The 22350-nt window shown below is 45.3% G+C and overlaps 1 protein-coding gene across 2 annotated transcripts in view; it reads left to right on the top strand.

Annotated features, from left to right (window-relative positions):
• The window catches only part of RBKS (ribokinase), an 80076-nt gene that overhangs the window by 55026 nt on the left and 2700 nt on the right, over window positions 1-22350 (top strand). The window contains exon 8 of one of the 2 annotated variants that reach the window (XM_060117524.1): window positions 17205-17478. The exons of the other annotated variant lie outside the window; for it this stretch is intronic. Within the exon in view, the coding sequence (XP_059973507.1) occupies window positions 17205-17237 (33 nt within the window). The 3' untranslated portion in view covers window positions 17238-17478. Of the gene's footprint in view, window positions 1-17204; window positions 17479-22350 lie in introns of those variants that run through there. 2 annotated transcript variants of the gene reach the window in all.

Raw genomic sequence — 22350 nt, 5'->3', positions numbered from 1 at the left:
AGTAAGATAGGTGATATCCTTTCTCAAAGGGCAAACTGGGCATTATTTTCACAAAGGAGCTGAATTAGCCACTGTTCACTCTTGATCTCATAAAGAACCTCTCAAGCTTTCCCAAATCTCTATGTGTGGAGGCTGAGTAGCCCTTTGACTTAGGATGACCTCTGAATGGGTAGCGTCCTGATGCCAAAGAAATAGATCCACGTGCCTTTCAGATCCACAGCACTTCGGCCTCTGTAAATCTGGATATTTCACTACACACTTCTGACAGTTTTTTTCTTAATCATTCTAAAGAAAAAATTTCCCTCAAAAACATGTTATTTTATACAGTTTCCTTTGGAAATATCAGAATAAATGTCAAAGCTGCACTGTTTCTGTTCATCACTCAAATGCAGGCAGGTCTTCAGAGAAACTTCACTCATGTTCAAGTTTTCTTTCTGAATGAGTCTGTTTATATATCTCGGTTTAACTCTTCAACCCTCATTCTCTCAACTGGTAACAGAATGAATGATCTAGACTTTGGCTTTGCCACATTTCTTGGTCTTTGGCTAATGAATGACCTGGAGGAGCTATAAAAGGGGCCGGGCCGTAGGAGATGCCTCATGTTGAGGTACTTAATAGTTCATGTACTTCATCGTACATATACCTCTGATTTGAAACAGACCTGAATGGAAGGGCTCATGAGGGATGGAGGAACATATGTAACACAAGCCCTTGGACTGAATTGTGCTCCCCCTAAAAGTTGTATGTTGAAGCCCTAACCCCCAAAGTTACTGTATTTGGAGATAGGACCTATAAGGAGGTAATTAAGATTAAATGAGGTTATAAGGGTGAAGCCCTGATCCCAACAGGATTAGCATCCTTATAAGAAGAGACAGCAGAGTTCAGTCTCTCTGTGCGTTCAGAAAGTTCATGGGAGCACACAGCAAGGCGGTGGCCTCCTGCAAGCCAGGAGAAGAGGCCTCAGAATGAAACTTATCTTGCCAGCACCTCGATCTTGGACTTCTAGCCTCCAGAACTGTGAGGAATACATTTCTGTTGTTTAAGCCACCTAGTCTGTGGTATTTTGTTATGGTGGCCCAAGTAGACTAACACATGCAAGAAAGCAAATCAGCATGCTTCCGAAGTGACCTGAAGTGAATGCTGAAAAATCAGCTGTTCTGTGAGAAAATAAGCTGAGGCAAACTAACAGGATCAGCCTAAATCACCTTTTTAGTGAAATATCTCAAGAGTTTTTCGTATGGTTCAACTGTAATCATTGGTTCTGGTGGCTAAGAGCAGATGATGTCCTGGGTTCTAATCCTGATTTAACTAATAACTAGCAGACAGTTTTGGGCAAATGACTCATTATGTTTGGGGCTTAGGTTGTGCATCCAAACATGATGTATCTGGAGTGGGTGATCTCTGAGTCGTCTTCAACCTCTGAAATTCCTTGATTCTTACAGATTCTTGGGGACATAAGGATCCTTTGGCTAATTATGAAAAGTAGGGCACTACTCTAGGCCAGGCATTGTGCTGGACTCTTTATGCATTTTCTCACACACTCAGAACAACCCTGCAAGACAGGCTAATGCCCACTTTAGAGAGGAGGAAGTTATACCCCCAAAGGTAAACAACCTGCCCAGAGTCATCCAGCTGGTGAATCGGCAGAGCCAGGAATTGATCCTAGGTCTGTCTGCCTGTCTGCCTGACCCTGACATCCATGTCCTCCTTCCCACGCCTCTTGACTTGGTGGCAGTCTGCCTAGCATCCAGTCTCTTCTATTTGGCATTCCAGCACCGACTCCTTGCCACTTGTCAAGCTCTAGGCTTCTGTAAGTTGCTCCATTTCCCTAGATTTTCAGAAGCTTCCACTCTTGCTTTGTGCAGTACGGCGCAGCCTCACTTAAATGCAGTAACTCATGTATAGTCTAAGAACAGTGCCTGGCTCGTGTAAGCACTCAGCACATCTTAGTGCTCATTAGTAGGTCCCTATGTGCCTAAATGTTCACTTTACCTGGATATCTGTGGGGCGGGGGGGGGGGGGAGGGGGGCGGTGGCATAACCAGGTAGCACGTACCAGGAGCTTGCACTACTCACCATCACACAGGGTGGGTATGACGTTACTGGAGAGAAACCCAGGTCCCACTGCCATTCAACTCCAGCATCTTCCTGTACAGGGCAAGGAGCAGGATTGCATGGGTGGCAATGTTGCGGGATGGTGCCAGGCCAGATACCAAAGGTTCAGGCACAGATCACTTCATTCATTCTTGTCTTTGAATGATCAAGGAGGAGAGGTGCACCACTCCTAGAGTCTGTAACCAAAATATCTTTTCATTAAACTTCTTTAAGGGTCTAACCGCTAACTAGAGAGGCTAAGGAAAATGTAATTCTTCTTTTTTAATCTTCCCAAACTAGTTCTCCAGTTTAAGGGAAGAAAAAACACTACTCTTTCCCTGCCTAGCAAACTCCTACCCATCCTCAAGGTCCAGTTCAGAGAGTTCTTTTTGGGCAACCCCAATGCTTAATACAGTGCTTGGCATGTAATAACAGGTCCTCCTGAAATAACGAAAGAGTTCCAGTTCCTTCTGGGAAAATGACTAGTATGTGTGTTACAGTCACTTAGCCTCACTGAGCTCCAGTGTTCTCAGGGCACTAGAAGATCTACAGGATTCCTTATAGTCCTTCAGTGCCACGCTGAATGTGCCAAGGGAAACAATCAATCTCAGATACAAATGCTCTTTTTTAATGATTTGCAAACAAAATAATTACCCAGTTTCCCATTTTTTTTAGTTGTTCATAGTATCTTTATTTGTAATATTTACAAATAATTAATTTGTAAAACAAAAAATAACCTAAATGTCCATCCAAGTGAATGGATAAAACAATTGTGCTATGTCCGTAAAATGGAACACTACTCAACAGTAAAAAGGAATTAACTATTTATACGGCAATAAAATAGATGAATTCAAAATAATTACACTGAGCAGAAGGAGCCAGACAATAAAGAGTACGTATATCATGATTCCATTTATATAAAAGTCTAGGAAACACAAATTTATCTATAATGAACAGAAGCAAGCCAGTGACTGCCTAGGGACAGAGCAGGATTGGGGGAGGAAGTTTTGGATTACAAAGGGTCACATAGGCACTTTTACCCAGTTTCCCATTTTAAAACATATCCTAGTATTGTTTTCCCTGGAGTCATAGAAAGGCGAGGCCAGAAGAAAAAAAAAAGAAAAGTTACAGAGGGTAAATGACACCTCTGAAATTGGCATCATAGAATAAAGAAAATCCATATCCAAATGAGGCTCTGAAATAGCCATCTTTTTTTTTTTTTTTTTTTTTTTTTTTGGCTGCATTGGGTCTTCGTTCCTGCACACGGGCTTTCTCTAGTTGTGGCAAGCGGGGGTACTCTTTATTGCGGTGCATGGGCCTCTCATTGCAGTGGCTTCTCTTGTTGCGGAGCACAGGCTCTAGGCGCACAGGCTTCAGTAGTTGTGGCACGCGGGCTCAGTAGTTGTGGCTCGTGGGCTCTAGAACGCAGCCTCAATAGTTGTGGTGCACAGGCTTAGTTGCTCCGTGGCATGTGGGATCTTCCCGGACCAGGGCTCGAACCCATGTCCCCTGCATTGGCAGGCAGATTCTTAACCACTGCACCACCAGGGAAGCCCTGAAATAGCCATCTAAAACTTAGGAATGATACCAATAAATGAGCATGATGTCTGTGCAAAGTCTGCTGACTCTGGCTGCCAGAAAGGATGACGATGACAAAAAGAAGTTCACTGACTATTAAAAAAAAAAAAAAAAAAAAAAAGGACAGAGGACAAGGTAATTGCTGAAGAGACTGATCGACAAGGCACAAGACATCTGTCAGGCCGAGGGGCATATTAACTCTATTACATTACTTCCACATCAGCAGATCACCTCAATTACCAGCTAATCAGGCAGAATTAAACATTTTAAATTATCTTTCTTAATCCTGCATGTGATCATTTGAAAACCCAGGGCTCTAAAAATCTAATTGTAACTGCTTACCAGAAATGTCATCTTCACTTTGAGGAACTGAAGCAGGGCCAGATACAAGACTGTTTTTTTTCCGTTTTCCTAAAGTACCGTCCCATGGCCACAACTGTACTTGCATGTACATCTGCCTAGGGCTGGGCATATTAGGGGCTCCCAAGGGGACCTGGCCCTGCTTCAGAACTCATAATGGCCAGAGACTAAAAGAAGAGCAATAATGGTACGGGAGAGGGGGGGCATGGGGGTGGAGGGAGTATGGAGAGGAAAAAACAACTGTTAGAACCTTAGCAAGGGACTTCCCTTGTGGCACAGTAGTTAAGAATCCGCCTGCCAATGCAGGGGACTCTGGTTCGAGCCCTGGTCCGGGAAGATCCTACTTGCCACGGAGCAGCTAAGTCCGTGTGCCACAACTACTGAGCCTGCGCTCTAGAGCCCACAAGCCACAACTACTGAGCCTGCATGCTGCAACTACTGAAGCCCACATGCCTAGAGCCCATGCTCCATGGCAAGAGAAGGCACTGCAATGAGAAGCCCACACACTGCAATGAAGAGTACCCCCCGCTTGCTGCAACTAGAGGAACCCCACGCGCAGCAACGAAGACCCAATGCAGCCAAAAAAAGCCTTAGCAAAAGTCAGGAGAGCACTAGATTTAGAGCACTCTAGATTTAGTGTTCTGTGGGCCTAGAAGGCACCTAATTGAAGGGACAGGAAACAGTCCCTCTCCCAGTAAGAAGGGATGGGATGAGGTTGTGGGAGATTGCTGACCCATCTACAGCTAAGACTCCTGAGCTTCCTACGCCTAAGCTCCTCTTCTTCCCACTCCTCAGTGTCCCGGACATCAGTGTGAGGACATGGCAGTGAGCTGGTAGTCCACTCCTTGCCCATCCTCCTAGGATGCTGCAACAGTGTCCTCAGGAGCAGAGCTGCCAGGACTGGACTGGAGGTCTCCCAAGTGGTTTCCATTGCATGAAGATGATTCTTGGGTAGGCCTAGAATTATATGGAGGTGAAAAAACGTCTGGAGCCAAAGGGTAGAGCCCCGTTGAGTTAGAGCCTTGCCCGTTGCCCTCAGTGGACAAGGAAGTGAGAAAACAGCTGTGTGGGTCATAGCTTGCTGAACATCTGCCTGCCCTTTGCGTGAAAGTATGAGTATGTGTGTGTTAGGTTAGTAGTGTGTGTACTTTGTGTATTTTCAATGTGGATAATGTGTGCTCCATGTGAATGATCTATGAGTGGCATGAATGCCATGTGTTTGTGTGTGCATATGTGGGTGAGTAAGTGTACTACAGGGGGACAGAGTTTAAAGGGCTAACTAGTCACTCTCACTTTCCTCCTCCTACTTCCATTCCTTTAAAATCTATAGGAGGGTGCCATACAATGGGACAACCCCTGAAAAAGCTATGTGATTTGGGACCAGAAGTTAGGTGAAGTACATCTTCCCGAAAGATTCTCTAAAAACAGGAGGTTTGGGGCTTCCCTGGTGGCACAGTGGTTGAGAGTCCGCCTGCCGATGCAGGGGACACTGGTTCGTGCCCTGGTCCGGGAGGATCCCACCTGCTGCGGAGTGGCTGGGCCCGTGAGCCATGGCCGCTGAGCCTGCGCGTCCGGAGCCTGTGCTGCGCAACGGGAGAGGCCACAGCAGTGAGAGACCCGTGTACCGCCAAAAAAAAAAAAAAAACAGGAAGTTTTATATCCTTTTCCATCCTTGGTCAAAACAAACCAAAATTGGGAAAAGAAAGATCATGGTTACATTTGCTAGATGACCTCCCTGTGACTGTCCTGTTCCCAGTTAGGAAAATCCTCTTTACTGAGACGTCAACTTTTAGGTTGAGCACGTGGGAATCTAATTAGAAACACATTTGGACAGAAGAATAGTAATATTTTGTAAGAATTTCTCTTGATCTTTGCCATTCTGCAGTTTTACTGCAGTGAATTCAGCTCTGAATTTATTCTTGTTTATACTGCTTATGACTCTTTGTTCCTCTTGAATCTCAGTATTTGTGTTTTTCATCAATTCTGAAAAATCCTCAACCATTCTCTCTTTTATTACTGCCTCTCCTCTATTTTCTCAATCCTCTCCTTCTGGAACCCCTATAAGGTATATCTTAGACCTTCTGTTTTCCATATCTTACATCTTTTAAAATTACTAGAGGGGCTTCCCTGGTGGCGCAATGGTTAAGAATCCACCTGCCAGTGCAGGAGACAAGGGTTCGAGCCCTGGTCTGGGAAGATCCCACATGCCATGGAGCAACTAAGCCCATGCACCACAACTACTGAGCCTGTGCTCTAGAGCCCGTGAGCCGCAACTACTGAGCCCGTGAGCCACAACTACTGAGCCCACGTGCCGCAACTACTGATGCCCACGCACCTAAGAGCCTGTGCTCTGCAACAAGAGAAGCCACCACAATGAGAAGCCTGCACACTGCAACAAAGAGTAGCTCCCACTCGCAACCAGAGAAAGTCCGTGCACAGCAATGAAGACCCAATGCAGCCAAAAATAAATAAATGTATAAATGTATTTAAAAAAAAAAAAAACTACTAGAGAGAGAAGCCTAAATAGGGTTTCTTCATAGTCAGGATCCTGGGGCTGCCTGGTACTTTGTTCTTGTACTTCCAGGGCTGATGAAGCAAAAGTGCCCTCTAGAACTGAAAACAGTTCTTTAAGAAATGGAAAAGACTCCTGTGGAAAATTATGGCAAAAGGCATGAGGAGCACCCCACTGTGCACTCATTTCTTCACACCTGACCTGAATTTTCTGCGTGGTAGGGACATACTGGTGTGATAAGACAGACCCTGGCCACAAAGAGCTTCCGTCTAGAAGGGTATGTAGCCCACACAGAGTGAGAAGTGCCGTGATAGGGATGTTCCCAAGGTGCCATGGGAGTGCGGTTGAGGGGTCCACCTGGCCCGAGGAGCCCAGTGAACCTGCTTCGAGGGCCAGGGAAGGAGATGAGCTGAAGGCTGTCTTCCCCTTAGTGAAGAGTAACCCAGGCAGAGGCAGGAGCTCATGAAAAGGCCCAAAGGCAAGACAGCAGGTCATGTTTGTGCCTTTTCAGTTAGTTCTGATTGGAAAGAGCTTAGAGTACAGGAAGAGTGGGAAAGGATGAGGTACAGCTGGAACAGGGATGGGTCGTGAAGGGCTTCGTTTGCCACTCCTGGGAATTTGCACTTTCTCCTGCGGGCAGTGGGGAGCCACTGATAAGAGGTTAAGCAAGGGACAGATTTGATCAGATCTGTACTTTATAAAAGATTAACACGGCTGCTGTGTGAAGAATAAATTGGAGATCATAATACTGGAGGCAGGAAGAACCATCCAGAGACTGTGACATTGAAACAGATAGCTAGTGGGAAGCAGCCACATAGCACAGGGAGATCAGCTCCGTGTTCTGTGACCACCTAGAGGGGTGGGATAGGGAGACGCAAGAGGGAGGGGATATGGGGATATATGTATATGTATAGCTGATTCACTTTGTTATACAGCAGAAACTAACACACCAATACTCCAATAAAGATGTTAAAAAAAAATGTTACATTGATCTGAGAGATATGGCAGCCTGGACTAGGAACGTGGCAACAGGGATGTGGAGAAGTGGCTTTAAGAATTCAGAAGACACCCCACCCCACCCCCACCAAAATAAAAGAATTCAGAGGACATAATGGTAGTCCATTTCCTTTTTTAAAAACTTGGGGGGGGAGCCTAAGTTAGATGCTTATATCATAGTCAAAACAAACAGCTCATTCTATCAGTCTCCATAGTTTTCAGCATTTTTTTGAGTCCTTACTCACCTAAGAGCTAAGACCTACTCCCATTAGAAACAGTTCACATCATCAGTTATTCTCTGCAGGTGGAACAGGAAGATGCCTGTGTAATTTATAAAAAAGAAAATGAAATGAAATATCCTCATGATTCCTATGTGCCCTTCTATTGGGCATGCCAGGCTGCCTGCCACCATTTGGGGGAAGCACTGATCTATGCAACAGAGAAACATCTGGAGCAGAAACTTATCCTTCATGTAAAGTAAATAACATTTGAAGGAAACTCTTTTGCAACATAGCGCTAGTTCAGGTATCTCGCCCTACCACCTGTGCCCTAGACACTAGCTTACTCCTGATAGAGACACAGCCTTCACGAAACTACACACTCTCCCCCTGATGAAGTGACAAATCAGCCAGTATGTGATGAATTTGGGTTGTGTAGACAAAAATACCAGGTATTCCAGCCAAGGCACACACAGTGTGCTGTGAATCATCCCCACCAGCTTTCAGCAGTTAGATTAGCAGAACAATTGCTCAGTTCCTTCCTTCGTCTTCACAGTGTAGACCTGGCCCAAGACCCAAGAGTGAAGCAGCAACTGTAAGAAGCAGAAACATTATAAATAACCTAGAGAACCCTTTTATAACAGCAACTGCCTGCTGATTTTGTGGCCTAACAGCTCAAGCAAAAAGGATATAAATATAATATTGTGCAATGACTGATTACTCAAAATGTTGTGCATCAGCAGAAGTGGGACCTGTGGTTGGTGCTAATATTATCAGATGCCTTTGCTGTTTAATAATCTGGTAGCTCTGTATTATTTAGTGTGCACTTTTCACAGAGAACAATGATTTTATTTCAAGTACCTCTCACTGAAATAAAAAAGCAGCTGTTAGAAGAGGAACATTTGGCAGAAAATGTTTTAGTGGAATCTTTCATGAGATACTAAATCATATTGGATTAACTGTTTTCTGTCTAGAATAGTGGAGTCACAAAGAAAAAAGATCACTGACCACAGAAGGCAAGGGCAGTCTTTAGAACCAAGTGAATCACTAACAGACATTTTAGTTTTAAGTGCCATTTATTCACCAATATATAGTTATTTATATACAAAGCTTCCATTAATAGCGCCTGAAGAATGGGCCTTTTTTATCCCAGTTTTAGCTCATACTCAGGATTCTACTTCTCTTTCATTAATAATGGAATTCTTTAAGTTGTAGAATAAATTAATACACCACAGACATTTTGGGCAGAATGGGGTTTTTAACCAGTCTTAAGTCTCCACAGGCCATTCTGTGTGGCTAGCATGCTGAGCGCATGCCAGCCCTGCCCCTGAAGAGGCACCGAGGCAGCCCCCTGGGCTCCTGGCCTCCTGGCCCACCCACTCCCAGGTTGCTAGAGCAGGGCCAAACCGCAGGTTGACAATAGACCCTCACAGGTTCTTCAGGCTGGCCGGCCACTGTCAAACTAGGGCTCTGCTGGAGAGGAAGTGACATCATGACATAGCTACTGGGCATAGCCATTTTCAGCCAGAGAACATGATCGACCTGCTTTCATGAGGCCATATTGACTCAAGAACATTTTTCACATGAAATTATTATCACTAAAACATAAAATTCTCTTTTCTAAACTGTCAAGCAATGTATAGAGCAAAGACTTTCACTTTACTCCCAATTCCCACTCTTGGGATGGAGTGGGTGATGGGTAAAGATTAAAAATGGAGGGTTTTCAGAAATGGCTGAGGATTGCTTATAGGATAAAACTAGCTCAAAACAGCTTCATCAGAATGTCCATTTCAATACTGGTGTGACTGGCCAACCCAGAACCCATCAAAAACCAGAAGGTGAGAATGGACTCTGAGACTGAGTTGGGCCCCAGATGGAGCCAGCAAATGACCTGTCAGAATGGACCACTGGCTGACTTAGACCAGGAATTTGTCACCAATAATGGAGCCAGACCAGTTCATGGTGCTAAGCTCGGAGGTAGAATACCTCAACCATGTACATTCAGGTGGCGAGGCTGGGATAGGTGAAACGTAGCATCAGGCTGGCAACTTCTTTTGCGTTTGATTCAATTTTAGATCAAATCAAGGTGATGCAGTTATTATGATCACTGTACTCTTGCAAATTGTTATTAAATACTAGTAGGGTACCAATAAATACAAAATCTAGCAGTTCTGGGATGAAGGTTGGTAGAGTTTTTCTTGTTCTTTAGTAGTTGAATTTTAATCAATATGTTGAAAATTGGAAGACCAGAGTCATTTTTTAATACCCCTTACAATCTTTTGGGGCAGTAATATGCTGCTTTGAACATATATCTCCCAACCTTACTTTGACTTTGCACTCGGCTCCCCATTGATCCCTCTCTGTTTTCATCCATCTAAATGAAAGGCTTTGGCCCCATAAACCTCATTCCAGATGGAAATGCATAATTCAAAAGAAATACTGATGTCAAAGAAGAGAAGGCACACCGATTTGTGTCAGCAGTTGCTATAAATTAAAGGAGTACACGGAGAGTTTAATGTAATGTAGAATTGAAAATAAAATTAGAACCAATATTTAGGCAGTTCTCCACCTCTTTTTTCCCTACTGTGACATGAAGGATTGACTCCCAGCTTAAGTACCTAATGTAGTTCATTTTTCTTTTCTGATAGAATTTTTTTCCCCATAAAATGTTGCATGTTTATCTTTGGCATCTAAAATTAGATCTCTTCACTTTTTCCATTCTAATCTCAACAGAAAAGTCAGGGTAGGAAGAGTCAAAATTTTCCCCTCATCTTCCACACCCATCATGTTTTGCAGCATAGAAAGGACCCCAATCTACCAGTCTGACTAGTTCAGCTGCTGTAAATAGCTATTAATCCTTCCTTAATATTGATTCTCTGTAATGTGGATGTCACCTACATGGTTTCTTTTGTCTTTCTAAAGCTGGAAAACAAAAGGTCGATAATGAACATCTCAGACATTTACGACTGCACAAGGTGTTCTAAACACTTAGGAGAAGCATTCTTGAGCATGCATCCAAAGGGATTAGTCTGATCAACTGCCATTATTCAGAACCTTTTTGGAGCTCTTTATGCAGATTTCCCCCAGAGCCAGTGTTTTTCTTGATAGTCACCCATTGTTTTGGCCACTGGTGGAATTTCCTAGCTTGATCCCCCCACCTTAATCACTAGATGGTTTTAAATGATTCACTCTTTCCAGAAATAAACTTCTTAGGATAGTGGTTCTCAAAGTGTGGCCAGGGACCAGTAACATCAAGATCACCTGGGAACTCTTTAGAAACAAATCCTGGGCCCCACCCCAGATTTAATGGATCAGAAACTTTGGGAGTGGAGCCCAGCAATGTGCATTTAACAAGCCCTCCAGGCAATTCTGAGGTACAATCTAGTTTGAGAACCACTGACTTAGAAGATGAAATATTGCCTTCATTGAGGATATTCAAAGATGTGCTACTGATTTTTAAGGCATTCCAAAGAACAAGTTTCCAAAAGTTTTTGAGCAAAGTTGGAGTACATGTATGGCCTCTCCGGGGGACCGCTTTAAGAGAGACTGGCCTTCCACTAAGACATCCCGGTTCTGCCACCTAGACATTTGACCTCGAGCAAGTTCTTATACTTGGTTTCTCATCTGGAAAATGAAAGACCCACCCTTACCTACCTCACAGAATTGTAATGAGATTCAAAGTGAGTCACATCTACAAATATGCTCTGTAAACCAGAAAGTACTAAAAAAAAAAAAAGTGAAAAGTGAAAGTCACGTCATTCTGCAGACAGGATTCTGGTAGTTTGAGCATTATGTCAGGGCAGAGAGTTGGAGAAAGGCCTGTATTTATCATTCCTTTGGCCAGACCCACCTTTTTGTCTATATAATGACCAATTCATCACCTTGGTGGATGTGTCTAAGATTCTGCCATTTCAGCCCACCAATTTATTTGGTGCTAAGAGAGGAAAACCATTGCCTGACTGGTGGCTACAAGGGGCTAGGAAGATGTATTCATTTGCAGACATGCTGTTTTCTATGGAAAGCTTAGTGATGGTGAGTCAGGATGGACTGTGTATGTGGGCATTGTACTCTCGTGCCCAGAACTTGTCACACACTAGCAGTGAAAGGGTCTGTACTGAAACCACCCATTTCAGCCCTGTGCAAGGGAGTCATGATGTTCAGCAAGGAAGCGAGTGTTCATTGCCACATACTAGTCATTGCAGAGAGGCCCAAAAAGAAAATCCCTCGAGCAAACCAAATCTATAGAAACTGAGATTTTAAAACAGACCAGTTAATATGTCTATGCTTGAGAAGAATGTGGGTGGATTTTCCCTCAGAGGTTAGGCTTTACAGACAACTTCACCATAGGAATTCTTAAAACACCAAGCTCCTGGTGCATTTGTAACTTAACTTTAAAGCTTTACAGACTGTTGAGTGAACATATCTGGGCAGGAAGGAAGCTAAATCTGTTGCCTTAGTGCTTATTGGGAATGCAGTTTTAGTAACACAGAAAACAGTTCCCACTAGGCCAACATCAACTTCACTTTTCACACAAAGTGGCAGCTAAAATCAAGAGATTCAATAAGAATCTAATTGGTTAATTATGATTAAATTATTGCTTAATTATGGGAAAATAAGCTGTTGGTTAATTATGGAATTAGAATAGGAAATGATTTTGCTCAAAATGTGTGCCTATTTAACAAATCTGTAGAGACAGAAAGTAGATTAGTGGTTCCTAGGCCTGGGGGGAGTGGGGAGGAATGAGGAGTAACTGTTAATGGGTCCGAGGTTTCTTTTAGGGGGGATGAAATTTCCTAAAATTGGACTGTGGTGATGGTTGCTCAACCCTGTGAATATACTAAAGAACACTGAACTGTATACTTTAAATGGGCGGATTATTTGGCATATGAATTATATCTCAATCAAGCTGTTTTTCTAAAAAGTCAAATTGCTAATAAATTGTAGAGCCAAGGAAAACATTATGCCTGTTTAAAAGACAAAAATCACATCAAAACTTTGCTACATGTGGTTTCGGATCAATATGAAATAGTGATCATTTGAAATATATTAAGGCAGAAAATATTTGCTTTCTTTTAGTCAGAGTATTTTAAAAGCAGACTATCTCAGCCAAATAATTGAAATTTAAATGTAATAAATTAAGGTGGCTAATAGTTGAAGCCAAAGTCATGGACATTTATGACATAATGAGTAGTCTATGTTCCCTACAGATTTATTTAGAATAAAAATCAGCAGCACTTACACAATAATGATTAGAAAACTGGATTCTCACTGTCCATCGTGTTGCCCTAAACTGATCTGGTTAGGGAAGGCTGGAAGGTTGAAGTTGGAAAGGATATGATCTCATCCTTATGATGTGAATATGCGCTGGTAAGAGAAGATAGAAATATTCAGATTCAAGCTGTGAAATGGGGCTCTTGTATAAGCAGCATCGTATTTGTGGTATGTTTATCAGATGGACTACTCAGTTTTGTCTGCCCAGGAGAGAACCTTTGCCCTTTCCTGCCTCGGCAAGATAGGCCAGGCCACGCTAGCTCTAATCTCCTGGTTAAAGTCCTGGCTCCAGGGCTTGGGGCTTGCCTATGGCTCACTGGTGGCCATGGAGACTGTAGATTGAAGTAAACAGGAAGGGAACTGGCTGGGAGATGTAGGAATTTCTGGCTCAGTGGAAAGAACGCAGGGAGCTACCAACACCTGCCTAGCGAGCCTTGCAATTTGGAGGCTGCTGGTTAGGGCTTCTTAATGCACCGGAAGACCCTGACTGGGCCACTGGCAGTTCTTTGTGGCAAGAGGCCCTACTTTGGTGGTGTTTCTCAAACACCGTGTTTTCATTAATCACCACCCACCCACCCAGCTCAAGGAGCCTTTTAAGAGATTTTTTTCCTAAATGTCCTCTTCTTCCATGAAATTTAATACCACAGATATTCATTCATGTTCTCTGTGTGTGTGTGTGTGTGTGTGTGTGTATCTGTCTGTTTACATACTGCGGTACTCCCACACACAGAAGAATGAATTTTCACCCCGGAGAATGCATGCCCTGGATGGAATGAAGGCTCTAGGCCAGGCCTTTCTCTTTCTGCTCACATTTGGAGTAAGTGGTGAGGTCAGTCACACGGAGAAGGTGGACAGGGTGGCCCATGCCCATCACTAACCATGAGAAGCCCTGACTTCAGGTTCCAGCATGGCTAGAGTGTCCTCTCAAGTCACATTGTCCCTGCACCATCTGTTCAGCCTGCCTGCCATCCTCCGGGCTCTGCCACCTCCTCCTCTCCCTGGCAGGAGCCCTCTGCCCAGTGGCTGGCTGACTTGTGATGGAAGGCAGGGTCCTCCGTCAAAGCAGCAGCACAGGTAGAGGTGCATAGCTTTCCCCGCCAGCAGGTCACTTCCTTCCCATGCTGTCCTCCAGCCCTTCTCAGCTCTAGGCCTCTCCCCAAACCCTCTCACTGTTCTCCCTCTGTTCCCTCACCCAAATGAAAGCGTGAGATTTATCAGGTTCCCCAGTCTTGCACTGACCTTTATACTCTTCACATTTCTTTAATACCCTGCTCACAGAGTTCTTTAAGTTCTCAGAAAGTATCTCCCCTGCCCTCACAGAGAAATGGATTTCAGAGACCCCAGCACATACAGATGGCCACTGCTAGAACTCTCTAGAACCTGGCTTCCTTGTAATTAAGAGCTACAGGACATACTTCTGCCTCCTCTGCCTTTCCAGACTATGAGAGCATTCCTAATGCCCTCTTCTACTTGGAGCTGGGAGCATGAAGCCAGGCACAGCATAAGCCCCTGGGATCCGCAGGGTCATGACTCTCTTTGTTCCTTAGAACCCTCTGACTTAGATCATGGGCTTTTGTTTCCAAAAACGTTAGCAAGTTAAGGGGCCTCTAAGATGGCACCATCGAGTCTCCCCCACCTCTGCTGAACACCTGCTCTGCTCCAGGCACTGTGCTAGGCCTTTTCACATACCTTATCCAATTCAGTATTTACCCCTATGAGGTAGGTTCCCGTATTACAGATAAATAGTCACAAGAGAGGTCACACAAGAGGCTGAGTCACTTGCCTAAGTGGTGAAAACAGGGCTTAAAGTCAGGCCCGTTTAACTCCACACCACTTACTGTATTGTCCCAGGGGAGAAAACATGTTCCCACTTGAGAAAAACATTTTTCCCAGCTGTGTACAGAGGGGCTTCACTGTAGTTTACCATTCTCAAAAGATGACGCAGTTAAAAGGGAAGAAGGTGGGATTTCATTCCAGGTGTGTGTTCCCTCGGTGCTTCTTCCCCAAGATCCATGTCTCCGGCCCATCCATGATTAGCCCTTTAAGGACAAAGAATGACTTTTCCTCTCCCAGGCCCCACCAGGTGTTCATGCCTCAACCTCCTGCAAACGGGAAAGGGGCAGAAGCCCCATTCTTAGAACTTGGAAGCAGGAGCAAAGCAGAAATTGCCACCAAGTTAGCCTGAGGTCAAGCCACGTCAGCGCCCCTGCCTGCACGGGGGTGGCAGGTAGCAGGGAGCCTGGTGGGTTTACACTGATCGCTGCCCCTTTCCTGAGCCCCTTGCAATACTCTTTTTTATGAAGAAGAAATAGCACATTGACTTGGGATTTAGTCATATTTCATTCATCCCATTTGCCTTTTCCCTGGCCCCTAAAACCACGAGCCTGGCTGAGGAATTCAGGTCCACAGTATAGGCTTTGAACAGCTTTGTGTAGGGAGAGGTTTTGAAAAGAAAGGAAAGTGGTATCTACTTGTCAGATGGAATGTGTTAACAAATCAGGGAGGAATGCAAGGACTTTAACTGTTAGGGTCCCTTGGCAGTTTGGGTGATGAATCATCCAGCGTGGGTACGGATTCCTAACAAATGAAGCCTCACGATGACATCATTCTTGCAAAATCATCTGGGTTTCTGTTGTAGGCGCCTGACAAGTCCTTACCTTGGGGATTTTCACCACATGGCATTTGTTGTTTTTTTTTTTTTTCCCCAGCCACAATTAATACCTATCATGCCTTACAATTCACCCACTTTTCTATCAACTGGAGTTTGGCAAACTAGGACTTTCACAAGTCTGTCTCACTGTCATCCCTCCTACAGGGCATTCTTGGGACACCTGTGCTTCTCACCTGATCACTCAGCACCCAGCCTCCTGATAGTCCTGGATTCAGTCAGCCTGTATTTCAGCGGCGAGCCTGGCCTTGCACTAGTCTGAGGGCGTGGACGTGATGAAGACCACAGAGGAGAGCAGGGCCATCTAGGAGGGTACCTAATCCAGACTCATGGGATCAGGGAAAACACAGTGCTTTGAATATGGTGCCAGTCAGCAAATATATGATGACTAAGTTAATAACTGAGTTGAGTCTTAGGAGAGGAGTAGGAGTTAGTCTAAGGATGAGTTCAAGGGGAGGTATCTCAATGAATGAAGACCTGTGGTTACATGCATGAGTAGGAAAAAGTAAGAGATGAAACTGGGTAGGTGGGTGGGAGCGCCTCATGTGCCATGCTAAGGAGCTAAAATGTTATCCTAAGAAAGATGAGAAATGATCAAAGGGCTTTGGGCATGGAAGTAAGGTGGCCTGATTGACAGCAGTATGGAGGACGGGGTGGAAGGGGCCAGACTGGAGACAGAGAGACTAGTTAGGAAGTTAACGTGGTCCTTTAGAGGTGATGTGAGCATGAAGTAGGGCAGTGAGGTAGGGATGAAATGAAAGGACAGATTAGCTAAATATTTAGAATTTACACTTGGCAACTGGTGATCATCCAGAAGACCCCCCAGATTTTCAGGGTGGAGTTGCCACAAACTGAAAAGATAAGAAGAGGCCCATGTTCAGCCAGAGTTATGAGTTCGATTCGGGTATGTTGAGTTAGAACTGCCTGCAAGAGACCTGCGGCTGGTCGAGCTGACTCACAGGTAGTTAAGATGCATGAATCCCAAGACAGAGAGTGTGGGCTAAAGATAATGACTTAGGACTCCTCATATTCATAGCAGTCAAAACCCTAACAGCACAGTATTTGACACCCAGGAAATGAGGGGAAATGAGAAGGGCAGGGGGTGAAGAACAGAACCTGAGGGAATACCAGTGTGGATGGTACGGGAGAAGGACGAGAACGTGGCAGAGACAAAGAAGGAGGGCCAGAGAGACACAGGGACCCAGGAGGGTGCCTTGCTGCTCTGTGCTTCTCTCCCCTCTAAACCTTATGGTTGTCCTGTTCCTCCTAAGTAAGCTCTTTTACATCCTTACCTCCCCATACAGCCCTTAGAGGTGAAAGCGGCTCCTGATCCCAAAGCACATTCTTGCAGCTTCCAGCCATCCCTCCTCTACCCTCCTGAAGAGATTCCTGCGTCTTCGTGGCTCATACAATTCAGTTATAAAGCCTCAACCTCCTTTCCTGGTCATTCTCTGTTTATCTAAGCCTGGTATCTACATCACCATTTCTCTCTCCACACCTCCCCCCAGTGCTACCATCATAGGACGACTTCAGTACCGTGAGGATGAACCATCACCAAGGCTCACAGTTCCTAGATGCCCCCACCTCCAGGGACTCTTCACCTCCACTCCAGCCTCCTGTTCCCATGACGACTCGCAGGAAATGGTTAATACCTGGCACGGCTTCAGTCCTGTGGGAATAAACCTCACATCCCACTCTGACCACAACCAGCTCTCTCACCTCTTCTCCTACACTTTTGTTCTCACTTTCCTTAGTTCCCTCCATTTTCTTCTGACCTGTTGACCCCCTCCTGACCTCTCTTCCTTCTTTACCCGGGTCAGACTCTCCAGTTATTCATCTGGTTATTCTTTTTTTTATATAAATTTATTATTTTTTTTAAATTTTCAGCTGTGTTGGGTCTTTGCTGTGCGCAGGCTTTCTCTAGTTGCTGCGAGTGGGGGCTGCTCTTCGTTTTGCAGTGCACAGGCTCTAGGCACGCAGGCTCAGTAGTTGTGGCACACGGGCTTAGTTGTTCCGCGGCATGTGGGATCTTCCCGGACCAGGGATTGAACCCACGTCCCCTGCATTGGCAGGCAGATTCTTATCCACTGCGCCACCAGGGAAGCCCCATCTGGTTATTCTTTCCTGAAATCTTTACTCCCTTTGTACCTTCCCTCTTCCCCCACACCTGCCCAGGGCAACTCTGGTTCCCATTCTCTTCTCTGCTTCTGCCCCAAGCACACAGAGGGAAACGGGATCCCATACAGAGGGACATCATTAAAGATTCACAGTCTTCACTCTCATCCCTGTAATTCTTCATCGCTATAGAAAACATAAGCCCTTCCCATGGGGAAATAGGAAAAATTGAGCAGTAGCCAGAAGCCCAATCTCTCTCCCAAAATAGCTTCTCCACCTGCTCTACTGCTAGATTTCCACACAGATGTCCTTGGTACAATCCTGACTGCCATTTACCACCTTTAGTCTTACCTTGGGCAAGTTACTTAACCTCCTTAAATCCTAGTTTCCTCAGTTTTAAAATAAGGATCCCCCAGGTTTGCTGCCAGCCTCCATGGCACTTCGTGCAAATGAGAAGGCGCCTCTCTGAATAGGCACAGCTTGGGGAGTTGAGCACGGCCTGCAGACCCACAGTCATCCCGTCACCAGGGCACGCTCGTGCAGAGCCACCTTGTATGACCAGACACTGCAGCCCCAGCTACGCCCACCTCCATAGGGTTCTTAGGGAACAAAGGCGATAACCTGAACAGTGCCCAGCAGAGAGGATGACCCTGAGCAGAACCTCAGCCAGAAGAGCCCTTGCGGACCACCTGGACTTGGCTCAGCATGTAGGTATGCTCTGCTGGGGTGGCACCTGCAGCCATTTCAGGCATTGCCTGCCAGCTCCAAGAGGTTTATCACTGTGCTCCCCTCTCTCGTCAGAGAGCAGACCCCTGAGAGACTGGGACATGAGCTGCCAAGTTCAGTGAGAGAGCAGACCAGGGTCATAGTCAAGGGCTCAGGCAGGCAAGGGGCAGTGGGAGGGAGCAGGGAGTGCGGGCAGCTGGACAGAGGATGGTCTGCAAGGGAGGAGAAGGGAAATGAGCAGCCAGCCTCCCCAGGGCCACACTGCCTCCCCCCAACCCCACACCCCAGCTCTAGGTGCTGTCCTTAGGAGCACCCACCTCTCAGATTCTCCCCTTGGTGTCCTCGCACCAGCTGCTGATGAGTGTCATCCCTATGCCACCAGCCCTGCCGGGTGCCTCGCCCTCCCCCAGACCCCCACCAGAGGGCTCAGGTATTCCATAGGGTGTGTTTTGCTCCTTCCACTTCACTGTTAATCCATCTGCCTCCCGGGTCCCACAGGCCAGAACCCCTCAGGACCCAGGAGTGTGCAGGCCCTCAGGAGAGCAGGAATTTCAGAATGCTACATCCATTCTCTAAGAGCGGCTCTTCCTTAAGAGGCAATTATTGTGAGAAGGCAATGAATAGTAGCCACGTGGGTATTTTTATTGAAGAAAGATGAATTATGTCATCACCCCTTTTGGCACAAAAATAATTTTTAGTAAAAGGTTAAAGCCATCATGTTGTATCAATGAGAACTATTCCATTATTCCAAGAATGATTGATTGGAAAGTACTTTACTTACAGGAAAATCACAGTGATACAATACAGCTTCTACTTCTAAAGCACCTTCCATTAAAAAAAAATTATAACCAGTGTATAAAAATAGTTATACTGAAGATGTGAATCAACAGCCGAGTAATTTATTGGCATTTGAAAGCCCTGTGCTATAAATAGATTCAACAATGAGACTATCAAGTAACTCGGCTGTGGCAACCTAACCTCCATTTTTACTGACACAAAAGAAAGTCACTTGTAGTTCAACAAGGGACATCTGGCCCCCTTGGAAGAGATCACTGGAAGAGAAAAACACGATGGAACTAGGACCATGAGTCAGGCCAACTCAAAGCGCTGGGTGACGCAGTGGAAGGGACACAGGGGACAGAGGTATGGTCTCTGCCCTCAGAGAGTTTTCAGGTTGCCCCAGACTGTAGGCCTGTACACACAATCGTCAGTACAATGTTTTAAAGGCCTAAGAGAAGTGCAAATGAATATATCACTGCCCTTCTTTCCCTTACACTCTTTGGTGAAAGTTAAGTAGTACTTTTCTACCTTTTCACTCTTAAATTTCAAAGAGCTTTTCCACTGTTGGATGTAATATGACTTTTAAAATAGTATTCACTGGCCTTCACATCTTTGAGCTGATGGCCCAGGAGTCTCCCTACTTCCTTGTGTTTTTGGAATGAGGCGAGACTGCTGCCCTCTTTGCGAAGAAGAATGTGGACCACCACCCCTACCCCCACCATCTCATTTCTGGTGAGAAGGTGGAGACTGGGGCAGCTAAGAGTTGGCCCATCAGCAGTCATTAACTGAGCATATACTACTTTTAAGGACTGTATAACTCTGGGGAGTCATCAGATAGGAAAGAACTAGACACGATTTCTGGCCTCTCAGAGGAGTTTAATACACAGGATTGCCTCAATCAAGGTTCTTGGTTGAAAAATCGACCAGCTGTGTTACTGACATGGGGCACTGGACACCATCACAATGCTGCCACTAACATCCCAGAATTCAGTTTTTCTGCAATCACTGTCACAGCCAGAAAATGTTCCTCCCAGTCCCCTGGACTTTCAGGAGGGTGTCACTGCCTAGTCCTTAGTTGCAAAGGAAATTGCCTCAATGACATGGGGTATTTCCAAATGCAGGAAAGACGTTCTCTCAATTCAGTTCACCCCGACTTGTAGTAGATGTCCACTTAACTAAGAAAAAGAGGGAAATCATTCAGAGGCTGAAATTGGCCCGTTTGCAAATTCACACAGTGACGGATCCTGATTTTTTTAACTTCTTTAGTAAGATTTCATTTGTTAAAAACTTCTTGGGACTTCCCTGGTGGTCCAGTGGTAAAGAATCCATCCGCCTTACAATGCAGGAGACGCGGGTTCGATCCCTGGTCAGGGAACTAAGATCCCACATGCCGCTGGGCGACTAAGCCCGTGCGACATAACTACTGAGCTCACGCGCCTCAACGAGACAGCCTGCGTGCCACAAACTACAGGGCCCACGCCTTCTGGAACCCGCGCACCAAAACTACAGAGACCACACACCCTGGAGCCTGTGCGCCACAGCTAGAGAAGAGAAAACCCGCACACCACAACTAGAGAGAAGCCCGCGCGCCACAACGAAGAGACCGTGCGCCGCAACTAAGACCCGACGCAGCCAAATTAATTAATTAAAAAAAATTTTTGATACAAATCCTTCTTCATTTTTCTCTGTATTCTTAAGAAAAATACACACATACTCATAGACACAGGTGTTTTCTTTCCTCTCTCTTCCATTCCCCCCACCACCCCCACAACCTCCTATCGATCATGATGCTGAAATCTTTTTTGGCTTAACTAATGGACATTTCTCTAGGTATGTGCATGTATTGCTAACCTTTTCGTATTAATAGCTGCATATTTTTCCATAATACAAATGTACGAGATTATTCATCCATTCTCCTATTTGATAGAAAATCACATTATTTCCAGTGTTTTGCCTTTGGAAACAATGCAACAATAAGCATCTTTGAACACATATCCCAATATTATAGGAGTTTTCACTTCTGTAGATTTCCAGAAGCAGGACTGCTAAATCAAAGGACACACATTTTTTAACAAATACTGTATTACTCTTCCACATTCCTACCAACAATATGTGAGAGTATCATTGTCCTCTCCATCTTCATCTTGCTGCTCTTGCTATCAATCTTACTATTTTATCAATCTGATGGGTCAAAAATATTATTTTAATTTGCATTTTACTTAACAGCTGATAACTTAGTATCTTTTTTTTTTTTTTTTTTTTTTTTTTTTGCGGTAAGTGGGCCTCTCACTGTCGTGGCCTCTCCCGTTGTGGAGCACAGGCTCCGGACGCGCAGGCTCAGCGGCCATGGCTCACAGGCCCAGCCGCTCCGCAGCATGTGGGATCTTCCCAGACGGGGGCACGAACCCGTGTCCCCTGCATCGGCAGGCGGACTCTCAACCACTGCGCCACCAGGGAAGCCCCATAACTTAGTATCTTTCATGTTTGTTTACTGGCCATTTACATTTCCTTTTCTGAAATTGCAGACCTATATCTTTGTCCATTTTTATCCTGCATTTGTCTTTTTCCCAGCAATTTGAAGGTGTTCTTTGAGTATGAGGAATATGTCATATGTATTACAAGAATTTTCACCAAATTTGTGCTTTTTAACTTGGATCTTTTTTTTTTTTTTTTTTTTTTTGCCGCACAGCACGGCACGCGGGATATTGGTTCCCCGACCAGGGCTTGTACACGCACCCACTGCAGCAGAAGCAGAGTCGTAACCACTGGACCGCCAGGGAAGTCCATTTGGCTTTATTTATTTTTTTATTTTATTATTATTTTTTTTTCTTTTTGCGGTATGTGGGCCTCTCACTGTTGTGGCCTCTCCCGTTGCGGAGCACAGGCTCCGGATGCGCAGGCCCAGCGGCCATGGCTCACGGGCCCAGCTGCTCCGCGGCATATGGGATCCTCCCAGACCGGGGCACGAACCCGTATCCCCTGCATCGGCAGGCGGACTCTTAACCACTTGCGCCACCAGGGAGGCCCCATTTG

Source organism: Mesoplodon densirostris, chromosome 14, assembly GCF_025265405.1.
Source record: "Mesoplodon densirostris isolate mMesDen1 chromosome 14, mMesDen1 primary haplotype, whole genome shotgun sequence".
NCBI classification, from domain to species: domain Eukaryota; kingdom Metazoa; phylum Chordata; class Mammalia; order Artiodactyla; family Ziphiidae; genus Mesoplodon; species Mesoplodon densirostris.
This window is presented reverse-complemented; position numbering and strand designations above follow the sequence as displayed.